Raw genomic sequence first — 20670 nt, 5'->3', positions numbered from 1 at the left:
ACTCTGGATCTCACCGTGTGGTGTCCAAGGGCAGGACAATTCGGATCACTCAAATAAAATCCGATGGCCTACAACCCTCCTCACACAAACCAAAGGCTCCGCTTACTCTTTTACACAATCCAAGTGTCTGAATTTCCTGATCCTTAGACTTCAAACACTAAGGTCCGGAGAGTATCCAAATTCATTTGCGTGGTGAAACCAAAACTCAATTGTTAGAGACATACCGGTAGATCCGTCCCTTAAAAATCCGCTCGTAAGGGAAGAGTGCCCAAGAACTTTAACGCGTCTACAAGAGAGAGATATATAAACCAACAGTGGAGTATAGATGAAGTAACACAAGCAACAAAAGATCTAATCTTGATCTGGTTACAAGAATATTAACAAAGCCCTTAACCAACAGCAATCACACTAGCTTCTGCAATTACAAATATAAACTGTAAAACATACAACAACGTAAACAAAACCCAATAAGCTACCTATACAACACAACCATTGCCCACTCACGAGACGATGCGACAAAAGGTAGGTTAGCCCAAAAGTCAATAATCTTCTTCTTCCCTTTCTCTTTTCTTCTGCTCATCTCTCTAACAAGCACGGGTATAACAATCTACGTCAGAGGCAGGCATACCGACAACTTCTTTCTCCGAGGTTGCTCTCCTTTACCAGCTTTTGGTGAACTCAGTTTCATCGGCATGCCAGCTACTATCTTATAATCAATCGCAGTAGGGGGGAAGGGACAGGATAAAATAAAATTAAAAAGTGGAAAAACGAAGGACGAACAACAAGGCCTCTGAGGATTAATGCCTTTCTGCAGCTGCAAATTAGGATTTTTGTCATTGGGTGCTGCGTGTTAACCCACTTCGTGCGAGACCCCTGCACAGTATGTGAAACTTGTAAATCTCTACCAGTTTGGTGAGAACAATAATCACAACAGAGACAACACTATCATTTTCTTTGCTTCAACCGAAGCAAGGCAAATGGCATATCTTCAATGGTACAACCGAAGTTACCAAACAACTAATGTGATCTGAGACATCACAGGTGGTAAGCGATTGAAATTAAGTACCTTCCAGAGAGCACCTGAGCACTGCTGACGGAACTTTTAGTATGACCAAACCGCTTGGCCCTATTCTCATGTTCTTTGTCCACACGCATGGCAGCTACCTCCTTCTCCATGGCAGCAACTTCTCTTCTCATTTTCTTTGCTTCAACCTCCATTGCTTTAGTCAAGGTATCTACCTTCTTGGCTAACATCTGAGAGACGATAATCATAACCAAACACTTAACCAAGAGTGTACATTACAGAATTAGGAGACTGATAGAAAAGAGTACCGACCTCAATAGCATCATCCTTGTCTTTCAGGCTTTGATCTTTCTCGTGACCAGCTTTCCTCAAAGCCACAACCTCTTTCTGCAACAAATCATACAAAACCCCTGGGACACTATCCTCCGTATCCACTGAGAACTCAGGCTTATCATCTGAATTTCCCTTCCAGTTATTTTGTGCTTCGCCATCCTTTGTACCCTCACAAGATTGGTTGACGGAGAGACTGGGGCTTGTACCATTCAAGTTAACCTTACCCCTGTCCAATGATCTTGTACCACCATCAAATGATTTTGATGTACCTTTAGCATGCTTTAACACTGAACTGGTGCTGGAGGTCAAAGACCTGACAGGAGCTCTCTTGGATAAAAAGCCATTGGAAGTTAATTTTGGAGGGTTATCAGCCCCACCCAGGGACTGACGTCGAGAGGGTCCATTGCTTGTACTTCTTCCCTCTGCTGTACTGCGGCTAAGACTGTTACCTCTCACACTCTCCTCAAGCACTTTAAGTCGCATATGATATTTTTCCTGTTAAAAGCAGAGAGAGAACTTTTACTATACATAACACCCCAAATTTAAACTGAAAACAGATCTGGCATTGGTTGCAGAACCAGATTATTACTTTCAATTGAGCTTCAGACTTGGCAGCTCGCTCAGTTATGGCAAGCTTGTCACGAAGTTGCTGCATTTCTCCCTGTAAGAACACAGTTTGGTCATTACAGTAAAAGGTGGAAGCCAAACACAGAATTCAGAAAGCCAGTAAGAAGCCAAAAGCTAACCCCAAAAGGAAGATAGAAAACACTACCTGCAAGAATCTCCGTTCCTCCAGCCACTGTTTTACAGGCATCACTTTGTCATTAGCGTCTTTCCACTCATTTGCTACCACTACAGCTACTCTATTTGCTGTTACTTTTGCACGGGCCAACTCCCGGTCTAGAGTTTTTCTTTCCTCCTGAGAAAGAAAACCCAAACCTCTTCAATCTTAAGAATGCTTTCAACTGCATATTACAGGTAAATTCAGCATTTAAATATGTTTGGCGTATTACATTCATCTCCTGAAACTTCCGCTGATAATCCCTCACAGCATTTGCCGCTGCACCACCAGCAAGAACAGCCTCTTCCAACTCCCGCACAGTCTGAGTAAGCTTTTCAACCTCAGCAACCTTTTGTCTATGCATCTTGTCTAAAATCTTATTTTCTTCCTAGCACACAGAAGCAGCAGAAATACCAAATAAATCATACTAGTCAAACAACAAGAGCGTGAAACTACAATTATAAAATTCCAAACACTGCTCCCAAAAGGGAAAAAAAATGTCTAATCCGCTTAAAAAAGGAAATATCATGCATTATCTTGCACTACCTGACAAATTTCTATCTGTTTCATCAACTCTTGGTTTTTATTTTGAAGGTCATCCACCATGGAGGCCTTAGCCAAGGCAACCTGAACGGTCCTCTCGGCCTCAAGTAAAGCTGCTTCTTTTGATTTGGTAAGGCGGTCCAGAGCTTTGTTATCATCTTGAAGCTTCGCAATCTGTAAGAATTCAAAATAACTAATCAATTACACCTACAAGTACCACATGAATTGTGTTCTCTTGGTAAGACAGAATGTACCTCTTGCCGGGCAAGCTTTAGCTCAGCCTCCAGAGGTGCAAGAATGGCTTCAATCGGAGGCATATCATCATCCTTTTGAGCAGCATGAACCCTACGTAGAGTAGCTTCAGCTGCAAACTGAGCAGCCATGGAAGCTTTCTTCTCATCATTGATTTTCTTTATTTCAAGATTCTGCAAAACATTTTTCGGCGATGTAGAATTGTGATAACAAGCATACATAATACAAAACCAAAGTTAGCAACACTTAAAAAAAAATTAAGAAAAGATTCAGATTCAAATCATACTTTGCTTTCTAGAAGTGATTCAGTTAACTTCAGCTTTTCTTCCACCTTCGACAGCTCATCAGTGAGCTGCAATGTAACAAAAACATAGACAAGAAGAAAATTCAGCAACCATTTCAGCGACATATTTATAATTGCCAACGCAATTACCATACAAATATACATTACTATATATTCCATAACTTCACTCGAATTAAAATATATTTACCCCGGAACCAAAAAAGGAATGAGAACATGTTAATTTCTGAATAGGCAACTAATATGAAAGTTATAGCAGGAAGAACAAGTAGTACTCCAGAAATGGGATCCAAATAATAAAGTAGCCACTGCCCATCAATTAATAGAATTTATATTCCATATTAACCATAGTAATTAATCTAAAGCGTCTACTCCGAAAATTTCCAATACATATACCACAAAATTGATGGGAAATATTGGGCTAAATGTAATGTTCTACAATTAAGGAAAAATTAAGACTAAGCCAATGTTTAAACATAATAGTTGTATGCACACTAAGGAAAAATCAGAGTAATATAAAATAACGAAAATAACCTCTTCACAAGCTTTTTCTCTGGCTCTATCAGAGAGCTTGAGAGCCTTGATCTGAGCCTGTGCCTCTCCTAGCTCCCGGTCCTTATCTGCAAAACACACAAAAACGACAGTCAAAAAGGGCAAAACGACACCAGGAATCTAGGGGGAAACCGACTGCAAATCTCGAGAAAAGCAGCGGATCGAGCCGCATTCGCACCTCTGACTTCATTCTCGAGCCGATTGAGCTCGACCTTGACCGGATCCGAGCCGTGCAAGAGGTTTATCAACTCGTCGCCATCCATACTCGGTTTCCTGAATCCTCTCCTCCGCGATGAGCTCTTCCCCTCCTTGAACGATCCGGACACCGTCAGCGGCGGCGGTGTCGGCGTAGCTCCGTGAAACGGTCCGTTACTGTAATCCGTCATCGGAGTCAAACCTCCGTCGCCGGAAAACTCCTCCATAGCCCGATCTGAGTGGCGCACGCTCCTTCACATCCAAATGTAGCTCGGGATCCGAAATGCCTAGGGTTTCAAATAGCAGACAAAATACACAGAGGCGCAGATGTACAGAGAGAGATGGGGATAGAACGAGAGAGTGTTGGAGCTTTGCAAAAAATGATGTGATTTTTTTAGATAGAGAAAGGGAGTGGGTTTTGCTCTTTGGGTTTGATTTTCTCTCTCTAGATTGTGATTTAAATCTGGTAGTGGAGAGGAGAGAGAGATATTAGATTTAGTTTCTGATTAATTAAATAAAGGAAGCTGGAGAGGGAGTGGGGAAGGGACGCTTTGCTGTTAAGCAGACACTGATACTGCATGACTCTCTTTCAGGTGAGAGCTGAGAGGATCTGGCTTTAAATCACACACGTTCATCATATGTTGTGCAGTTAATTTTTATCAAGTAATGTTTATATTCAATTTTAAATAAAAAAATTTACAATAATTTCTGATCGTATGATCTACAATAAACATGTATAATTAAAAAATCTTCAGAATCCTCACAAAGAGAATCCAACGATAATCCTGTTGAATCTCTCAGTATTATTAAGTAAACTTGTTTGGAAATTTTAATAATACTTGATTGCTTTTCGTGATTTTGTTTCTTTTTTTCCTTTTTGGTTTTCTTTTGGGTTTTGGGCCCGTTGGTCCAGCGAGGCCGGAAGCGTAATGCGCACTCTCACGCAAACAACAAGAAAGGCCTGCCTACCGTATACGCACAGCATAAGAGTAAGACCCGCGCATGGTAGCAGCATTTACGTTTTTTTCTTTTTTTTTGGTCGATTCGACTGTAAGTCAAGAGAGTTGTATGAAAAATAAAAATAAGTGTATAAATAGCATTATTTTTAATTTAAAAGATTTTATTGTATTAAATTTATTATTCACCCGTATTTTGATAACATCAAATGATGGTATAATTGTCACACTCAACAGTTTTTCTCCTTTCAATTGGAGTCACACTCAAAATTATATCATTGCATGCTGTTAAGATTGAGGCACATTCAGTTTTAACAATATTTAGGGCAATGCATAGAAAGAATTTTGTACCGTAAACCTCTTTTCAACAAATGGATGTAAAATGTTACGAGCCATTTGGATCAATCAAACATCTTACAGAATATCATGAACAAATAATGCACATAAAAGACGAATATCACGGGTGCAATGTCTAATTGGGACCAGAAACATAAATTTAATTCAGAAAATCACTCATTGAAGGAAGGTGAGCGTCATTGGCCACAAAATTTTAGGAAAAAACCAACGGATTGAACGCCCGGATCTTTTTTCTCTCTTGAACGTGGGGATATCTCCGACGGCAAGCTTCAAACACAAAGATCCGAAGCGAATCTCATTCCATAACTAATAAGCTATAGATTATAAGTGACATTGGAGTACAAAATATATGATAAAATTGGAGTATTGATTGTGGAGTCAAAAATAATCAAGAAGAATACGGAGGTGACACGTGGATTCTAAGGTTAAAATGACAAAATTCCCCTCGAGGAACATCGGAATTCCTACGCACGAGCAGTAAACAATCATCCCACAATCAAGTCAAAAGTGCCCAAAATAGGTATTTATTCAAAACCTTTTTCATACATCCTTATCAAATCTTCTCCACAAGGTAACCCCCAAAACATTCATTTCAAATTATATTAATTAGCTAATTAATTTATTTATTACCAAATTTATTTATTAATTGGCTAATTAACTACCAATTACACCCAAAAATGCCACAAAGGGCCAGTTACCATCTTTCCAAAGGGGGCCAGTGATGCCCTATATATACTACCTCATTTTCTCTAAAAACCTAAGTTCCACACTCTTACTAAATTCTCTAAATTCTCTAAACACTTTTCCCTCAAAATTCTAACTTTGACATCGGAGGTTATTCAGCTAAAGCCCCCCCTCCCATTTCATATTGGGCGCGTGAGCCTCTTTGGCCTTGGCCAAAGGTATTATTTGTTTTGTAGTTGCAATTTTGTCCAATAACAGGGAAAAAGAATTTTGCATCCGCATTGATCTATGGACGTTGGCTTTATTGGAGTTTTAGTCATTGAAATAAAATTGCGTAAGTATTGGTTCAATTCACATTGTCCATTTATGTAACATTGTTAGCACTTACTTCTAAAATAAACGTTTAAGTATCAAATAAAAACCATAAGTGTAATGAAGTTACCTACCAAAGTTCATGAATCAATACTTACAAATTTTCAATAAAATTAAAATTTAGAGACGAATACTTAAACGTAGTTTGTTTGACTCTTTAAAAAAAAAAGTTTGCTCATTTCACGTGCATTAGCACTTTACATTGCAAATATAAGAATTGATTCATTGGTACTAATGGTACTTTCATGACTTATTGGTGCACAATAATTGGATGCGATTATTAGTGTACTAAGGAGTAAAAAATTTACATTATCACTTGTAGACGTGCCTTTGTCACATGATAAAAGAATACGGAAGGACTTTTAAAACGTTAAATTTGTATACGATACTCATGACATCTGTTTATAAAATTTATATACTATTACTTAAATAATAACCTGAGCGACATAACACTTAACCGTATGTTATCGTCTGATACGAGAAATTTCTGACAAATAGTATGAACATAGATAGGTCTAGTAAGGCATATTTTCCCAAGCAAGTTAGAGACATGTCAAGTCTTGGTTTACTAATTAGGCACAAATCACACTCAATAATTAAAGATTATGGTATTGTTTAGGCAGTACATCTCTTTCCCCTTCACTTTCACTTTCACTTTCACTTTCACCCACCTGCTCAAAAGCCATGTTTGACTTGCATTTTAGTCCTGCCAAGTGTCAACTTACTCACTTAGGATGGTGATTTGAGGTGGAATTAGTAGAAATGCAGAGAAATGCGGATTTGCATGCAGCCAAACAAGCCTTTACCTGGTCGGTGCTCAAATTCTCTTAACATTTGCGCACTTTTTTGGAGAAAAATAGGGTTGGATAAGAAAAAGAGAGAAAAAGCTGCCAGCTTAGCCTTTTTGATAACGTTCTACTGTCTTTAAAGAATCAACATGAAATTGAAGGTCGATTGAGATATGAAATTTGAGCTTTTTTGGATAAAATAATTAATTGGAAAATTTTAATTATAATTTTAAAGATTTATTGATTGATTAATTACAGCTCTTTTTTATATAGTTTTTTTTATATATAAAAATACAATTATTTAATACACATATATTTGTATACGGGTAGAAATTTTGAGTCAAGGCATACAATGAGTCAGACATAATACGAAAACATTATTTACAATGTCAAATATATGAGATTTCTCAATTATAAATAGAGAGTAATACAGTTTGATCATATTTTTAATTGATATTAAAAACTACTTTTAATATTGAGATACTTTTAATTAATTAAAAAATTAAAATGCTTTTTTTTCTAACAAAAATATTTAAAAATTTTGGATTTCATGAGGCATATATATATATATATATATAATAAAATAAAAAGGGATTGGAAAGTGATTGTATGGGCTTTGTGTCTCCTGCTTGGGGTGTTCAATGCCATGGTGCTGCGGACCCTGTACCGACCACCTGTACGGCCTGCGATGAAGATTTAACGACGGGACCCATTTGAATACTTTCAAAAGTTTTTGTGTGTCAATTTGGTAATTAAGCGAAGTAAACTTTACTTCTCTAATTAGGTGACTGTATTTTTGTGTCTCAATTTGGTAATTAAGCGAAGTTTTTGTGTGTCAATTTGGTAATTTGGTAATAAAATAATAACGTTACGTGATTGTATTTTTTATAAATCAATAAATTATTCTAAATCTAAGACATTTATGTCCAGAGATAAATACTCTTAATCGTTACAAGTAAAATTTTCTTTCTTAATTAAAAGTTAGTGGTGCATGTGCCACTTAATACTACGGTGGTATTCATCTTCACTTGTAAGTGAGAGGTTATAGGTTCAATTCTTGCCAAAGACGAATTTGAACCACATTATTACTAGTACATTGTGAGGCTAAGCTCACCTCCTTCTCCTTAGTGTAGATAATATCGTTTGTTCAAAAATAAAAAATAAAAAATAAAAAACAAAAAACAAGGTTAGTGGTGCATGCTTGTAGCTAGTCCCTTTGGATCCAATCCAAGGCCATATGTGTTGCAAGAGGAATAGGCCCCGGATTCAGACAAGAAATGATGGTTAATTGCCGGGTTCCTTCCCAGTTTCTGGTGTTGATCACATCCAAATCTACATAAGTACACAGTTTGGATGCTTCAGTTTCGTGGCTCTTGCTCGTGCTGACAAAAAACTATAGGGTGGTAATTATGTTCATGCACTCTGATGTGAATTTGATTTATCAACGATCATGCACATATTGAATTAAGGTTGGAACTCTTGATAGGTAAAGAAGAGAAGGGTGGAAAATATTTGTTTCGACTGGGTAGTAGAAATGTTTTGTGCATGAAGTTGAGTTTTAATGTGTCAGTGCGTCACTGTATAGTGTACGTATATTGGTATATTTGTTGACTAAAACGATATTGTCACATTTTAACAATTCTTTCTCTCACGAAGATTGGAAATTCATTCCACAGCCAGATGGGAGACTCTTAAACAATTTGTAGTTGAATCTTTTGTTCACGGGTTTTTTTATTTTTATTTTAGTTACTATAAGCTAAGTCCATTCGCTGTATTTGGGGTTAAGCAAATCCGAAAGTCATGGCTTTTTTTTAAGATCAAAAGAGCAAGAATGAAGGGAAGTAAAGCAAAATTTAGTAGTTATTGTTGGAGAATAATTCAAAAATAAATAAAAATAATAGAAATAACAGAACTTGAAATTTTAATACTTTATTAATTAAAAAAATACTTGATGTACATAATGAAATACAGAAATAAGTACAATAATTAAAATGATACTAACTTGTAGCTTAATTGATTTAAAATGCAGAAATAAGTGCAAGAATTGGAAAGTTTGTACGTAAGAGAAGAGGAAGAAAAAATGATTTATGATGGAACTAAGACTTTAGTTATATAGACTATTTTATACCTCTTCAAATACCTTTTGGACGTATTTGAAACTACACAACTCTTTCCAAAGAGTTGTGTCTATTAATCAAAACGTTTTTTAATTAATTTAATTTAAAAACTTAATTCGAAATTAAAATTAATGATCAAGCCCCTTGTCTTGATTAATTTATATTAATATTATTAATACTAGCATATGGACACACACAAAGTGTGAAATTTTTATTTATTTTTGTTTTTGAAACAGGAGAGAGGAAGAGAGTGATAAAGAATGTGGAAGTGGGAAAACAACAAAATTTTGTTGTGTAAAATTACATTTCTGTCTCATATTTCTTATTCATGTTCTGTTTTAATTAGAAGGTTAAACTGGTAATTTCATAGGATTTTGGTTGACAATGAGTATTTTATTAATTAATAAAGATTATCATCAAGCCTAATCCACACAATCATGGCCCAAACCTCAATCCTCATTGTAAATGGTCCAACAACTAATCACTAATAAAGGTGACTAACTTAATATAAGGATCTCAAGTTCCGTTCCCGATATGGGACTAAAGGAGCTCAAAAACTCCAACAGTTCTAGTAACTGATAGCCGCCAATAGAAAGCATATGTCTAACAAACGTCATAAAATGGTAAGGTGAATTTAATAGTGTTAAATATAAGTCCCACATTTTGTCAAAAAAAAAAAAATATAAGTCCCACGTATGATAATTAAGAAAATAAAATACAATAAATAAATATATGGTTTCATTCATTATAACACCGAAGCCTTTTGTTTCAATACTGAGCAATAAATGAGTAAACTAAAGAAGTATTAGTGCGATTAGCAGTGCCCCAATGACCCGTCTTTCCGAACTGATAAATAATAGCCATGTGTGGGCATTATATTTTCACTCTTGGTATTATATCTATCGGTATATGTTGAAGGGTAATTGAGTGCTCCCAAAGATAGATTGCTATTATATCTATCACCGACCATAACCTTTTATTTTTTTTTAATATTTTATACAAGAAGGAGAGAATTGAACTTAAAATGCTGAAAACAAATATGAATGTTCTTAACTACTTGAATTATAAATCATTTATCATTACAAATTTAAAATGTATTCCCTTTAAAATATTTTTTCGACAATAGCTTACGTTGGAACTCCAAAATTTTCAACATCAATGCTCCTAACGATGCTAAAATAAATAGTTTGAATTATAAAAATCACATATAACAAACTTGTAGCTTAATTGATTACATTACACTCAAGATCACATTAACTCCACTTCAACAATAAATAGCGAAGCCAAAATTAGGTTAAAAAGACATCGAGGCCCAATTATTTTCATCTATGCAATGGCCCATTTTCTTTCGTTTGAGAAAATAGACATTTATAAAAGTTTTAAAAGAGTTCTATGACCGCCTAAAAAAGAATTTTGTGTGATCAAATTGTTACGCCTTAAGCAATGTAACAAAAAAATATAATTACTATTAACACTTTAAAATTCTCATAAACGTTTTAACTTTTTTTGTATTTGAAAAAATTACATTTAATGAAAATGCACAATAAAATTTTAGAAGCCATACAAATATTTGTAGCATGGGTTGTTTGTGAAGATGAAACTTTTTAAAAATTACATTAACGTTGATGCACCACTAACCATGTCACTCTAGCCAATAACCGTTTTTTCTATATTCCTCCATCTCTCTCTCTCCTCAGATTCAATCTGCTCACCTAAAAACCCCAGATCTAACTTTCTCAATTTCCAAAGGCTCAATCCTCGATCCAGATCCAAACCTCCCCCCAGAACCCACATTTTCAATATCCGATCTTCTGACCCATCGCTTTTATACGATCCCAGACCATCAATGGCCAGATTGGAGAGCTTGATCGGGCTGGTCAATCGCATCCAGCGAGCCTGCACCGTTCTAGGAGATCATGGTGGCGGCGACGGCATGTCGCTCTGGGAAGCTCTTCCGACAGTTGCCGTCGTCGGAGGCCAGGTCTCTTCCACTCCCTCCATTCCATTCGTTTTATTTTTTATTTTCTTAAACAATCGCCTGGGTTTCTGATTTTCCAATGCTATAATATATATTGTTTTATTTTTGGAAATTAGAGTTCCGGAAAGTCCTCGGTTTTGGAAAGCGTCGTTGGGAGAGATTTCTTGCCTCGTGGATCTGGTATTTCTCGCCTTTTCGCCCTTTTCCATATAAACAAAGTTTGCTATTGATGTGTATTTTTTTTCCTTCTTTGGCTGTGTTTATAGTTTATTGGAATATTTAACGAATGCGAGATGTAATGTGGGTTAAAATTTTTCTGCTTGGTAAAGAATTGAACCTGATTTCGAGCAAAGACACATAATTTGCACTAAGCTCAATGCAGTTGAGGCTATTATTTCGTGTGTCCCGAATTGATATAATCTAAGTAGAGGGGTGCTAGTTATTTCTAGCTAATTAATATTCTTAATTAGAGCGACCTCCATCATTCCGTTGATCATATGTGCCGTTCCATTTGTAGCTTTGTGTTGCAAAAATTATGCATTACTTCTTACATTAACTTTATTTGGTCGAAAGGTATTGTGACGAGGAGACCATTGGTGTTGCAACTTCATCAGATAGAAGCGAATCGGTCTGAATATGCAGAGTTTCTTCATTGTCCTAAGAAGAAGTTTACTGATTTTGGTATGTTAGCTTTGAAAGCGAGGTTCATTTTTCTCTTGGACTGAAGATGAACTGTCCGTGATTATGATTTTTGAATTTAAGTGATAGATATGCAACGGTTTTATTTCTTCTTAGTTCTTATGCCGAACAGTGAGTTTTACTCTTTGCTTGTGCAGCTTCTGTACGTAAGGAAATCTCAGATGAGACTGATCGTATAACTGGGAAGACCAAACAAATCTCTAACATTCCAATTCATCTCAGCATATATTCTCCAAATGGTATGTATTTAATTTCTGGTGAATATCATGGATTTGAATGCCATATGTTTAATTTCCTTCTAAATCATTATTTGCTTGCTAATCAATTTTCATCTCGAAGGAACATAGTTGGATTACATGTTATATATATATTACTAATGGAAATTAGATGCAAATGAAATTTAGATTTTTGCTATCAACTGTATGTATAGATATTAGATAGTAATGCAAGCCACAAGCTAGGCTTTCCTATGAAGGTTCTAGTTGGAAATCTGGAAAGTTTACTCTGTTAAATAAATTGAAACTTCTATTCCTTGTGTAGATGAGAATGTTGTAGAGATGAAAGCTGGAATTTCAATATATTGCGTATAGTTATGCAGTATTTTCCTTTTTTGTTTCTTCAACCTCTTGTCCTGATTCAAGATATACTCCGTAACTCCATAATTCGTTTGTTGACCGATATTGTTAACAGTGCTGGTTGGTTTGAATTGCATGGTACTAAGTGTATTTTTTGTGCCAGTTGTAAACTTAACCCTTATCGATCTTCCTGGATTGACGAAGGTGGCTGTAGGTAATCTCTCTCGCGCAATTCCTCCTATAACTATCTCTCTCCCCTCCAAACCCACCCCCCCCCCCCCCCCCCCCCCCCCCCCCCCAAAAAAAAGTTTGGTAAGAGCTTACTGACAAACTTCTGGGTATTTTGTAGAGGGACAACCAGAATCCATTGTAGAAGATATTGAGAATATGGTCCGTTCTTATGTTGAGAAGGTGAGGATACTTCAGAACATTGTTTGCAGGATCAATTTATTATTTTTCTTTTATTAATACTGCAGTCTATCTGATGGACTTCTCTGATTTGTAGCCTAACTGCATTATATTGGCTATCTCTCCTGCTAATCAAGATATTGCCACTTCAGATGCCATCAAACTTGCAAGAGAAGTCGACCCGTCTGGTAATATGAACTATGGACAGGCGACAATACTTTTTTCGCCTTAATTCATTGTTTATCAAAAGGAGGACTGGTCTACTCATTGCATTATGTTTGACTTTTTTAGGTGAAAGAACATTTGGAGTGCTAACAAAACTCGATCTGATGGACAAGGGAACCAATGCTCTGGATGTAAGGATCCAATCATACTCATTTCATAATTTGATCAGAAAAATATAAGTTACTTGATTATAAAAAAGAAATATTTTAACTTTCATGACTTCATGGTTGTTACCTTTTGGTTTTCATGAATATATAAGTGGAATTTTTAAAGTGTGTAATCAAGATTCCTTACTTCCGGTGGTGGCCATGGCCCATAACATCAAACTAATCTGTAGTTTGTATGAATGTTCAAGGTTATAGAAGGAAGGTCATATAGACTGCAACACCCATGGGTAGGAATTGTGAATCGTTCACAAGCTGATATCAACAAGAACGTTGATATGATTGCTGCTCGTCGTAAGGAGCAAGAATACTTTGAAACTAGCCCTGAATATGGGCATTTGGCGCACAAAATGGGTTCAGAGTATCTTGCCAAACTTTTGTCTAAGGTATTAACTATTAAAATATTAAATATTTTTCGTCATCTGGGCTGGTATGTTCACATAGTAAACTAATGAAATAACTGTTCCATTTCATCTTCTTATCAGCATCTGGAGGTTGTCATTAGGCAACGCATACCTAGTATCATTGCCTTGATAAACAAAACAATTGATGAGCTTAATGCAGAGCTGGATCGTATTGGCAGGCCAATTGGTGTAGATTCCGGGGTAACAATGCTGACTTTTTGTGGTTAAGTTTTCTGTTTATGACAGGTTTGACTGACTTATGTTATTATATGTACAGGCCCAGCTGTACACTATTTTAGAATTATGTCGGGCATTTGACCGTGTATTTAAGGAACACCTGGATGGAGGGTAAATTTCATGGCCTTTCTGTGACTTGTATTGGCTATTTAAGTTTAGATTTCAATATTCTCTGATTTTTCATGTTGAAATTATGTATGATTTAATTGATCAGCTTACCAGGGTTTCTGTTTTGAAAGCATGTGCCCTTGATTCATTGATTGAGTTTTTGAACCAAACACCTAGACATATCGAAAAAGAATTACTATAGTTCTATGAAGGAACATTTCATTGAGTTTAAACTGTATATTACGTTCTAAATACCTAACTGTCCAGTACTTCACAAGAGTAGAGGTTACCTTAAAAGTGGCTGGCCATTTGGGTTTCGTTAGATTTGTTTGGTAATTGCACCCTCTGCAGTGGCTGGCCATTTATTTACAGGCTGTGGACCCATATAAACAAACCCTTGAGAGAGATTCACTACACTTGTACTTGCTCTTGGTTTGAGTATCATGAAGTCAAGATGAGTTCTGAATTTGATTTAGAGCATTTCTATCGTAGTGTAATTTTGATATCTGCAAATAAGCATATCAATCATTTCCTAATATATGCATATAATTTAATAATAAGTTGCCATTTCAGGCGACCTGGTGGAGATCGGATATATAAGGTTTTTGACCATCAATTACCTGCTGCTTTGAAAAAGCTTCCGTTTGATCGTCATCTCTCTGTAAAGAATGTTCAAAAAGTTGTTAGTGAGGCTGATGGTTACCAGCCCCATTTGATTGCTCCAGAACAAGGATACCGAAGACTCATTGACGGATCTATCGTCTATTTCAAAGGACCAGCTGAAGCCTCTGTGGATGCTGTAATGCTCTTATTTCTTTCATGTTCTATATATGATTCTAAACTCAAAGTTACAACATATGGAATATATAGTTTATCACAGAAAAACTATGTTAAATATTATGGATATACATATAAAGAATTAGTTCAATAATTTTTCTTGTTTCTGGACTGGGGTTGTCTAAATTTTCTGTCCATCAATTGGGAATGGTGCATTTCTATGCTTGCCTTGTATAAGTCTTCTTTTGGTCCAAATTTTTACGCTATATGGCGGATATCAACGTCTCCTCTGTTTATCTGAGTATTCTTTTCACTCCATCAATTTCTCACAGGTGCACTTTGTTTTGAAAGAACTTGTACGGAAGTCAATGGCTGAAACAGAGGTAAGTAAATATTCATGAGTTTTAGCACTTTATGGCAACAATCAACATGTGGGCAGGTTTAAGTTTAAAAAATGCTACTTTATGGAATTTGCAGGAATTAAAACGATTCCCTACACTTCAATCTGATATAGCAGCCGCTTCCACTGAAGCATTGGAAAGGTTTCGTGATGAAAGCAGGAAAACTGTTACACGACTGGTGGAAATGGAATCTAGCTATCTAACGGTGGAATTTTTTAGAAAGCTTAATTCTGAACCGGAAAGAACTCCAAATCAAGCAGGATCGAAGGCGGATAAACACTCAAAAGAAACGGTACAAAATATGGACACTTTTGGAGATAATTATCTCAGGAGGATTGGTATGCAAATTTCAAAACCCCATTCACTGTGTCTTATTGTGTAAGGCGTGACCCACTGTTCACAGTTTCATTAAGTTATTATGTTGCTGAGATGTTATATATTTGTACCAGCATCAAATGTCAGCTCTTACATCAATATGGTTTGTGAGACTCTGAGGCTTTCGATTCCAAAGGCTGTTGTTCACTGTCAAGTTCGAGAGGCCAAGAGAAATCTGCTCAACCTTTTTTACACCAAAATTGGAAGGCAAGAGGTGAGCTTCCCACTTTTCAATGCCAGTTATTTTTTGTGTTTCGGGGGTGATAAAGTAGTTTTGGAGAACTGAGGATATATAACCATATTTTCCTCTGCTTGGGGAATGTGCAGAAGGAGAGACTTGGCGCAATGTTGGATGAGGATCCGGCACTCATGGAGAGGCGAACAAACATTGCTAAACGCCTTGAACTCTACAAGTCAGCTAGAGATGAGATCGATTCTGTCGCATGGAAATGATGGAGCCACATAACAGTGTATGAGGCTCATACTAGATCGAGATGCACGCATCTTTTATACCACTCGAGACAACGCAGACATCACAAACTTCCGGATTTGGGCCTGCATGTTCTTTTTTCTACTTGAAATAAGAAAAACTCACAGGTACTGCAGGAACTTCGATTTGAAGTTGCACATGATTCTTTTACCCCGGCCTTCTTCTTTGTTGAACTTAACTTCAACTGCCTGTACTATTATATATTTGCAATAGACTTGTTTGCAAAGTCAACAATTATATCTGTTGTTTCGATGAAATGAGAGGACAAAATTATAGGATTTCGATCTTAATCCAAGCAATTTAGCAGATTGCAGACTTGTCCCTTCTGGTAAAATGATTTCACTTGTCCGAAAACTTTCACTCTCCCTGTCGCGTATAAATGAAGATTCAACCACTTCGAAAAGGAGGTCTACCTCTACGAGGCTCCATGAATTTGAACCGCTCGTTGGTTCCAGATCGCCCAACGTGGAACAATAACTTGACCATCAAGTTTCCGCAACGCAAAACGAATAAAAAAAACAAAATAGAGAGAGGAATCCGGCCCCCAACTTAAAATTGCTCCAACAATATAACCATAAAATGTATAAGGGTAACGGAAAACACAGCAATTCGAAAGAATGAACAATATTTTGAGATAAATAGTTAAATACAATCAGCGAGTGCACCCCAACATCTTTAAAGACGTTATCTTTATACATTGCGGTACAAATCTAAACACGAAAAATACATACATACTCCAAAATACCCAAGCTTAACACGAAATGAAGCAAATAGTTTCCGAGGAAGAAACTCACTACTAGAACGGATTCACGAAACAATTTTTTCTTCCAGAGTGGTTGCTGCAAAAAAAATCATGTAATTCTGCTAGATCTGCATTGTGCGGCTGGCCCAACTCGAAATAATTTTATCAGTGGTCTGAATCCTGCTTGCTTGCTAAGCGCAACTCATACAAGTCATTAAGTATCCACTCTTCACCTGTGTGCCCACCCAACACCAGGACCCTTGTCCCTCCGACCACGCAAGTGCTATGGCCCCAAGCAAATTTTGGCGGTTGCCCTGGAACGTTGAGAATTCTCCATGATGGTTTCTCTTCCGAAGGATCCAAGAGGAAAAGCTGAGAAGGAGAATGCAGCCCCGCGATTGAACCGCCAAATATTATAATTCTTCCGCAAGGCATGCTGACTGCAACATGGTCAAGTCTGGGAGGGGGAACCACTGCACTCTGGCTGCCCATGCTGGTGAACGCATCACACTCCAGTTGCCTCCACTGGGGGTTTTCATCTTCCAAATCAATGGTGTAAGTCTCCCCTGATCGTAACCGCAAGTGCCCACTGTTGGCAAGTCCACCAAACATGAGAATCTTTGATCGACCATAAACAGAGAGGGAATGCCCCAACCTAGAGGGAGGAGCCCATGAAGTTGGAATCTCTCTCCATCTTGGGTTGTCTGTTGCCAGATCCAATAAGTACGTGTCACTAAGAAGGACCCCAGCATCTGTGCATCCACCCGACACAACCAATTTCGAACCTTCTAATGTGCAAGAGCTGTGCCAGGATCTAGGAGGAGGGGGAGTTCCACCAAAAACTTCTTTCCATGTTGGCTGCTTGGCATCCAAGTCAAGTACGAACACATCATTGAGCAATCCTTCCCGCCCACAGCCTCCAAATACGACCAACCAAGAACCATTCAACCATGAAAGGGTGTGGCCCCAACGCCCTGGTGGCGATGATTTCACACTTACTCGACACCACTCAGGATTGGCAGCATCAAGATTGAGAACAAATGTGTCGTTCATTGGCTGCATATCAACTCCTTCACCTCCAAATAGCACAAGCCGATTTCCTACAGAACAAGCACCAAAATTGCATCTTGAAGGCTCTACGGCACCTCCAACTGTAAATTTCCTCCAAGAAACAGCCTCAAGGGTTGTCAGTTCCCTAGCTAGACGCCCCCACCCTAACTTGTTAGTCATGAGTTCCAATGTACCGGTCACTTCTCTTCCCCATGCATTTTGGCATACCATCTTCCTCACATGCTCATTTTTAGTCAGTTGGCGGATTCTTCTACAGACAGACCCAATGGATGCCACATCCCTCGGAGTCAAGCGTGACAAAATGTTGTGAGCCAAAACTTCATCAGAGAGCTGAAGAATCCCGCATATATCGTGATACTGGGTGAAAGGTGTTTGTCCAGTGATGAGAGGATATTTACCAGATTGATCAGACTGTAGATTGCATGTCTGTTTGTAAACTGGATATGATACACTGTTGAGATCTATTTTTGCTTCAGAAAATACTTGAATGCCTATGATGTGAGTGACGGTTCCGTTATCATCGTGTATAGGTTTCAGTCTTAGTCTATTCACCAAGGGAGTGCCATCCTTGCTGAAATTCAGAAGCTCTCCTTGAAACTCAACTCCTTCCTTGAGACACCTTCGAATCTCCGAAACCACAACTGGATCTACAAGAGGATGCCGTCTTTGAGCATGAGGGTCCCTATATTGCAGGAATCGACTGAAACGAAACAAAGGACGTTCGATTCGTTAATACAAATTTTGAAACAGTTACCAGTACAACAGATTATCATGTGACAGATATGCATACGAAAGCATAACAACAACAAAGCCTTTTCCCACTAAGTGGGGTTGGCTATATGAATCCTCGAACACCATTGAGCTCGGTTCTTTGTCACGATATAAAAGCATAACAACAGCCAACGTTAATCAGCTCCAGAAACTTCAAACATTGTCTCCCAATATCTTCGATATACGTTTCAAGTTCTCCGGTTAACTATCATAACAACAGGGGTAATGCTAGGGAGACACCTAACTCAAAGAATTAGATCGAAATTAACACATTACAGCTCTCTTCAAAGTTTCAAACTTTAGAAAGGGGATTTTGCAGAAAACTGCAGAATTACTGATACCATAAAATCGTTATCGAATTCGGCATTTGAAACGAACTCAATTAACCCCCAAATACACAAGAAATTTCAGGCAATTTCTTCAGCAAAAACAATTAAAATTAAATCGTATCATCATGAAACAAAAAGTTTGACTTTGAAGCAACATTTAAATTTTCATCATTTTTGTTCTACATTATGTAATTGCATATAAAATATAAAAAAATTCACTATTTCCCCAAATTCTCTTAAACAAACACTAAAAATCAACTCTTGAAGAAATTAGCAAAAAGGGAAAAAGGAAACTGAAATCAGAAATCGCTACCAGTTTCGGCCGAGGACCTCGTGGGCACAATAGCCGGTGAAGGTCTCAAAGACTTTGTTGACGTAAATGATAGGACTGTCGGGCTCCAGAGCATCCGACACCACAAACGACGCCGGCCTCATTGGGAACGCCGTCGTCCACGGCTTCAGAGCGAGCTGGCTCTCGTCGTCGTCGTCGTCCTCTTCTTCTTCCTCCCCCTCCAGAGGCTCCTCGTATCTGCTCCATTTCAGCCGCTTTCCAAAGCTCTGCACCTCCTCCTCCTCCTCCTCCACTTCGTATTTGTTCGCCATAGCCATTCCTTCAAGCTCTCAGCGTTTGTTTGTTTGTTTGTTTGGTGTGCGTCTAATCAAAATATCTCGTTTTATTTTTATTTATAGCTTCAATTCTGAAATTTTTTTGACGGAAGTGCCCGTCTCAGTTTCTTAATATTTCCAAAATGCCATCAAGATGTGCCGAACCACATGGAGCCTGGTAGCAAACAAAATAAGTAGCCGATTGCCGAATCACATGGAGGGTGGCAGTACTGTAGTTTGAATGAGATTGGAGGGTAGACAAGAACGGGGAGTGGGCAACACGTGGCCAGCGGATATTTTATCGGAAAATATCTAGCCTAACTTGCCACGCTATAGCTTCCACGTCATAGGTTTGCTGTAGAAGATATTTTCGTTCCGTTTTCAGTGTTGGGGGTCCCGGTATCATTTGGCGGTGTCAAATATCTTGCGTATCCTACGGTCAGACCGCAAATGTCCGTTGAAAGGAATGGATGGGGATTCAGATTCTCTGCTGATCTCTCTGAAATCATCCAAGCGCTTTCATTTTAACCGTTGATTTAGAGACTTACCAGTTTTTGCTTTAATTTTTAATTTTGAATACATCGATATTTTTTAATTAAAGTAAGAGAATATTCAGCTAAGTTACACAATGGATAATCTAATTTGGTATCGAATTCATCATTCACGAGATTCAAACCTAAGACTTTTCATTTTAAAGACCGTACTACTGAGTGACAATTTTTGCTTTACTATTAAACATACAAGCATACAGGTGTGGACACAATATGATTCTTACCAAAAAAAAAAAAACTCGCAGTATCAACTTCATTTGGTTTTCTCACATTTATCTTAAGGAAATCAGTTGACAGATGGCTTGGCAAACTATAGTGTTGATCATGTTGAAGTTTATTGGTAGGCTTTTTTTTCGCCATGTGCATTTGCTCATAATCTTATGGGGCTTCCAAATTTTCGTTTCTCATAGGAGTGTCTTTATTGATTTTTTGTTTCTAATGGTTTTGTACTTTTTGTTAGGGTATGAATTTATTTCCCCTCTAATTTACTGTATCTTTAGTTTT

General features: G+C 37.5%; 3 protein-coding genes across 3 annotated transcripts; 1 reads left to right on the top strand and 2 right to left on the bottom strand.

Annotated features, from left to right (window-relative positions):
- Positions 1-302: 302 nt before the first annotated feature.
- Positions 303-4628, bottom strand: MAP70-1 (microtubule-associated proteins 70-1). Its single transcript, XM_068470687.2, has 11 exons — positions 3965-4628; positions 3769-3854; positions 3220-3285; positions 2936-3106; positions 2685-2855; positions 2371-2526; positions 2130-2276; positions 1947-2018; positions 1337-1852; positions 1067-1254; positions 303-873 (listed from the first exon to the last, which is right to left on the bottom strand). The coding sequence occupies exons 1-11, from the start codon at positions 4206-4208 to the stop codon at positions 834-836; spliced, it is 1857 nt and encodes a 618-aa protein (XP_068326788.1). The 5' UTR covers positions 4209-4628; the 3' UTR covers positions 303-833.
- A 6187-nt stretch (positions 4629-10815) lies between these two features.
- LOC137731227 (phragmoplastin DRP1C) lies at positions 10816-16402 on the top strand. The gene is made up of 16 exons (XM_068470329.2): positions 10816-11236; positions 11350-11413; positions 11807-11914; positions 12070-12171; positions 12671-12721; positions 12857-12918; positions 13013-13103; positions 13207-13271; positions 13496-13690; positions 13790-13909; positions 13986-14056; positions 14627-14852; positions 15163-15213; positions 15308-15569; positions 15681-15820; positions 15934-16402. The coding sequence occupies exons 1-16, from the start codon at positions 11102-11104 to the stop codon at positions 16057-16059; spliced, it is 1869 nt and encodes a 622-aa protein (XP_068326430.1). The 5' UTR covers positions 10816-11101; the 3' UTR covers positions 16060-16402.
- A 302-nt stretch (positions 16403-16704) lies between these two features.
- On the bottom strand, positions 16705-19781 carry FKF1 (flavin-binding, kelch repeat, f box 1). The gene is made up of 2 exons (XM_068469860.2): positions 19323-19781; positions 16705-18609 (listed from the first exon to the last, which is right to left on the bottom strand). Exons 1-2 carry the CDS (start codon positions 19616-19618, stop codon positions 17004-17006), a joined length of 1902 nt encoding a protein of 633 aa, XP_068325961.1. The 5' UTR covers positions 19619-19781; the 3' UTR covers positions 16705-17003.
- Positions 19782-20670: the final 889 nt, after the last annotated feature.

The sequence above is a fragment of the Pyrus communis genome, chromosome 16 (genome assembly GCF_041283825.1).
Source record: "Pyrus communis isolate YQ-2024b chromosome 16, ASM4128382v1, whole genome shotgun sequence".
Classification (NCBI taxonomy): Eukaryota; Viridiplantae; Streptophyta; class Magnoliopsida; order Rosales; family Rosaceae; genus Pyrus; species Pyrus communis.
This window is presented reverse-complemented; position numbering and strand designations above follow the sequence as displayed.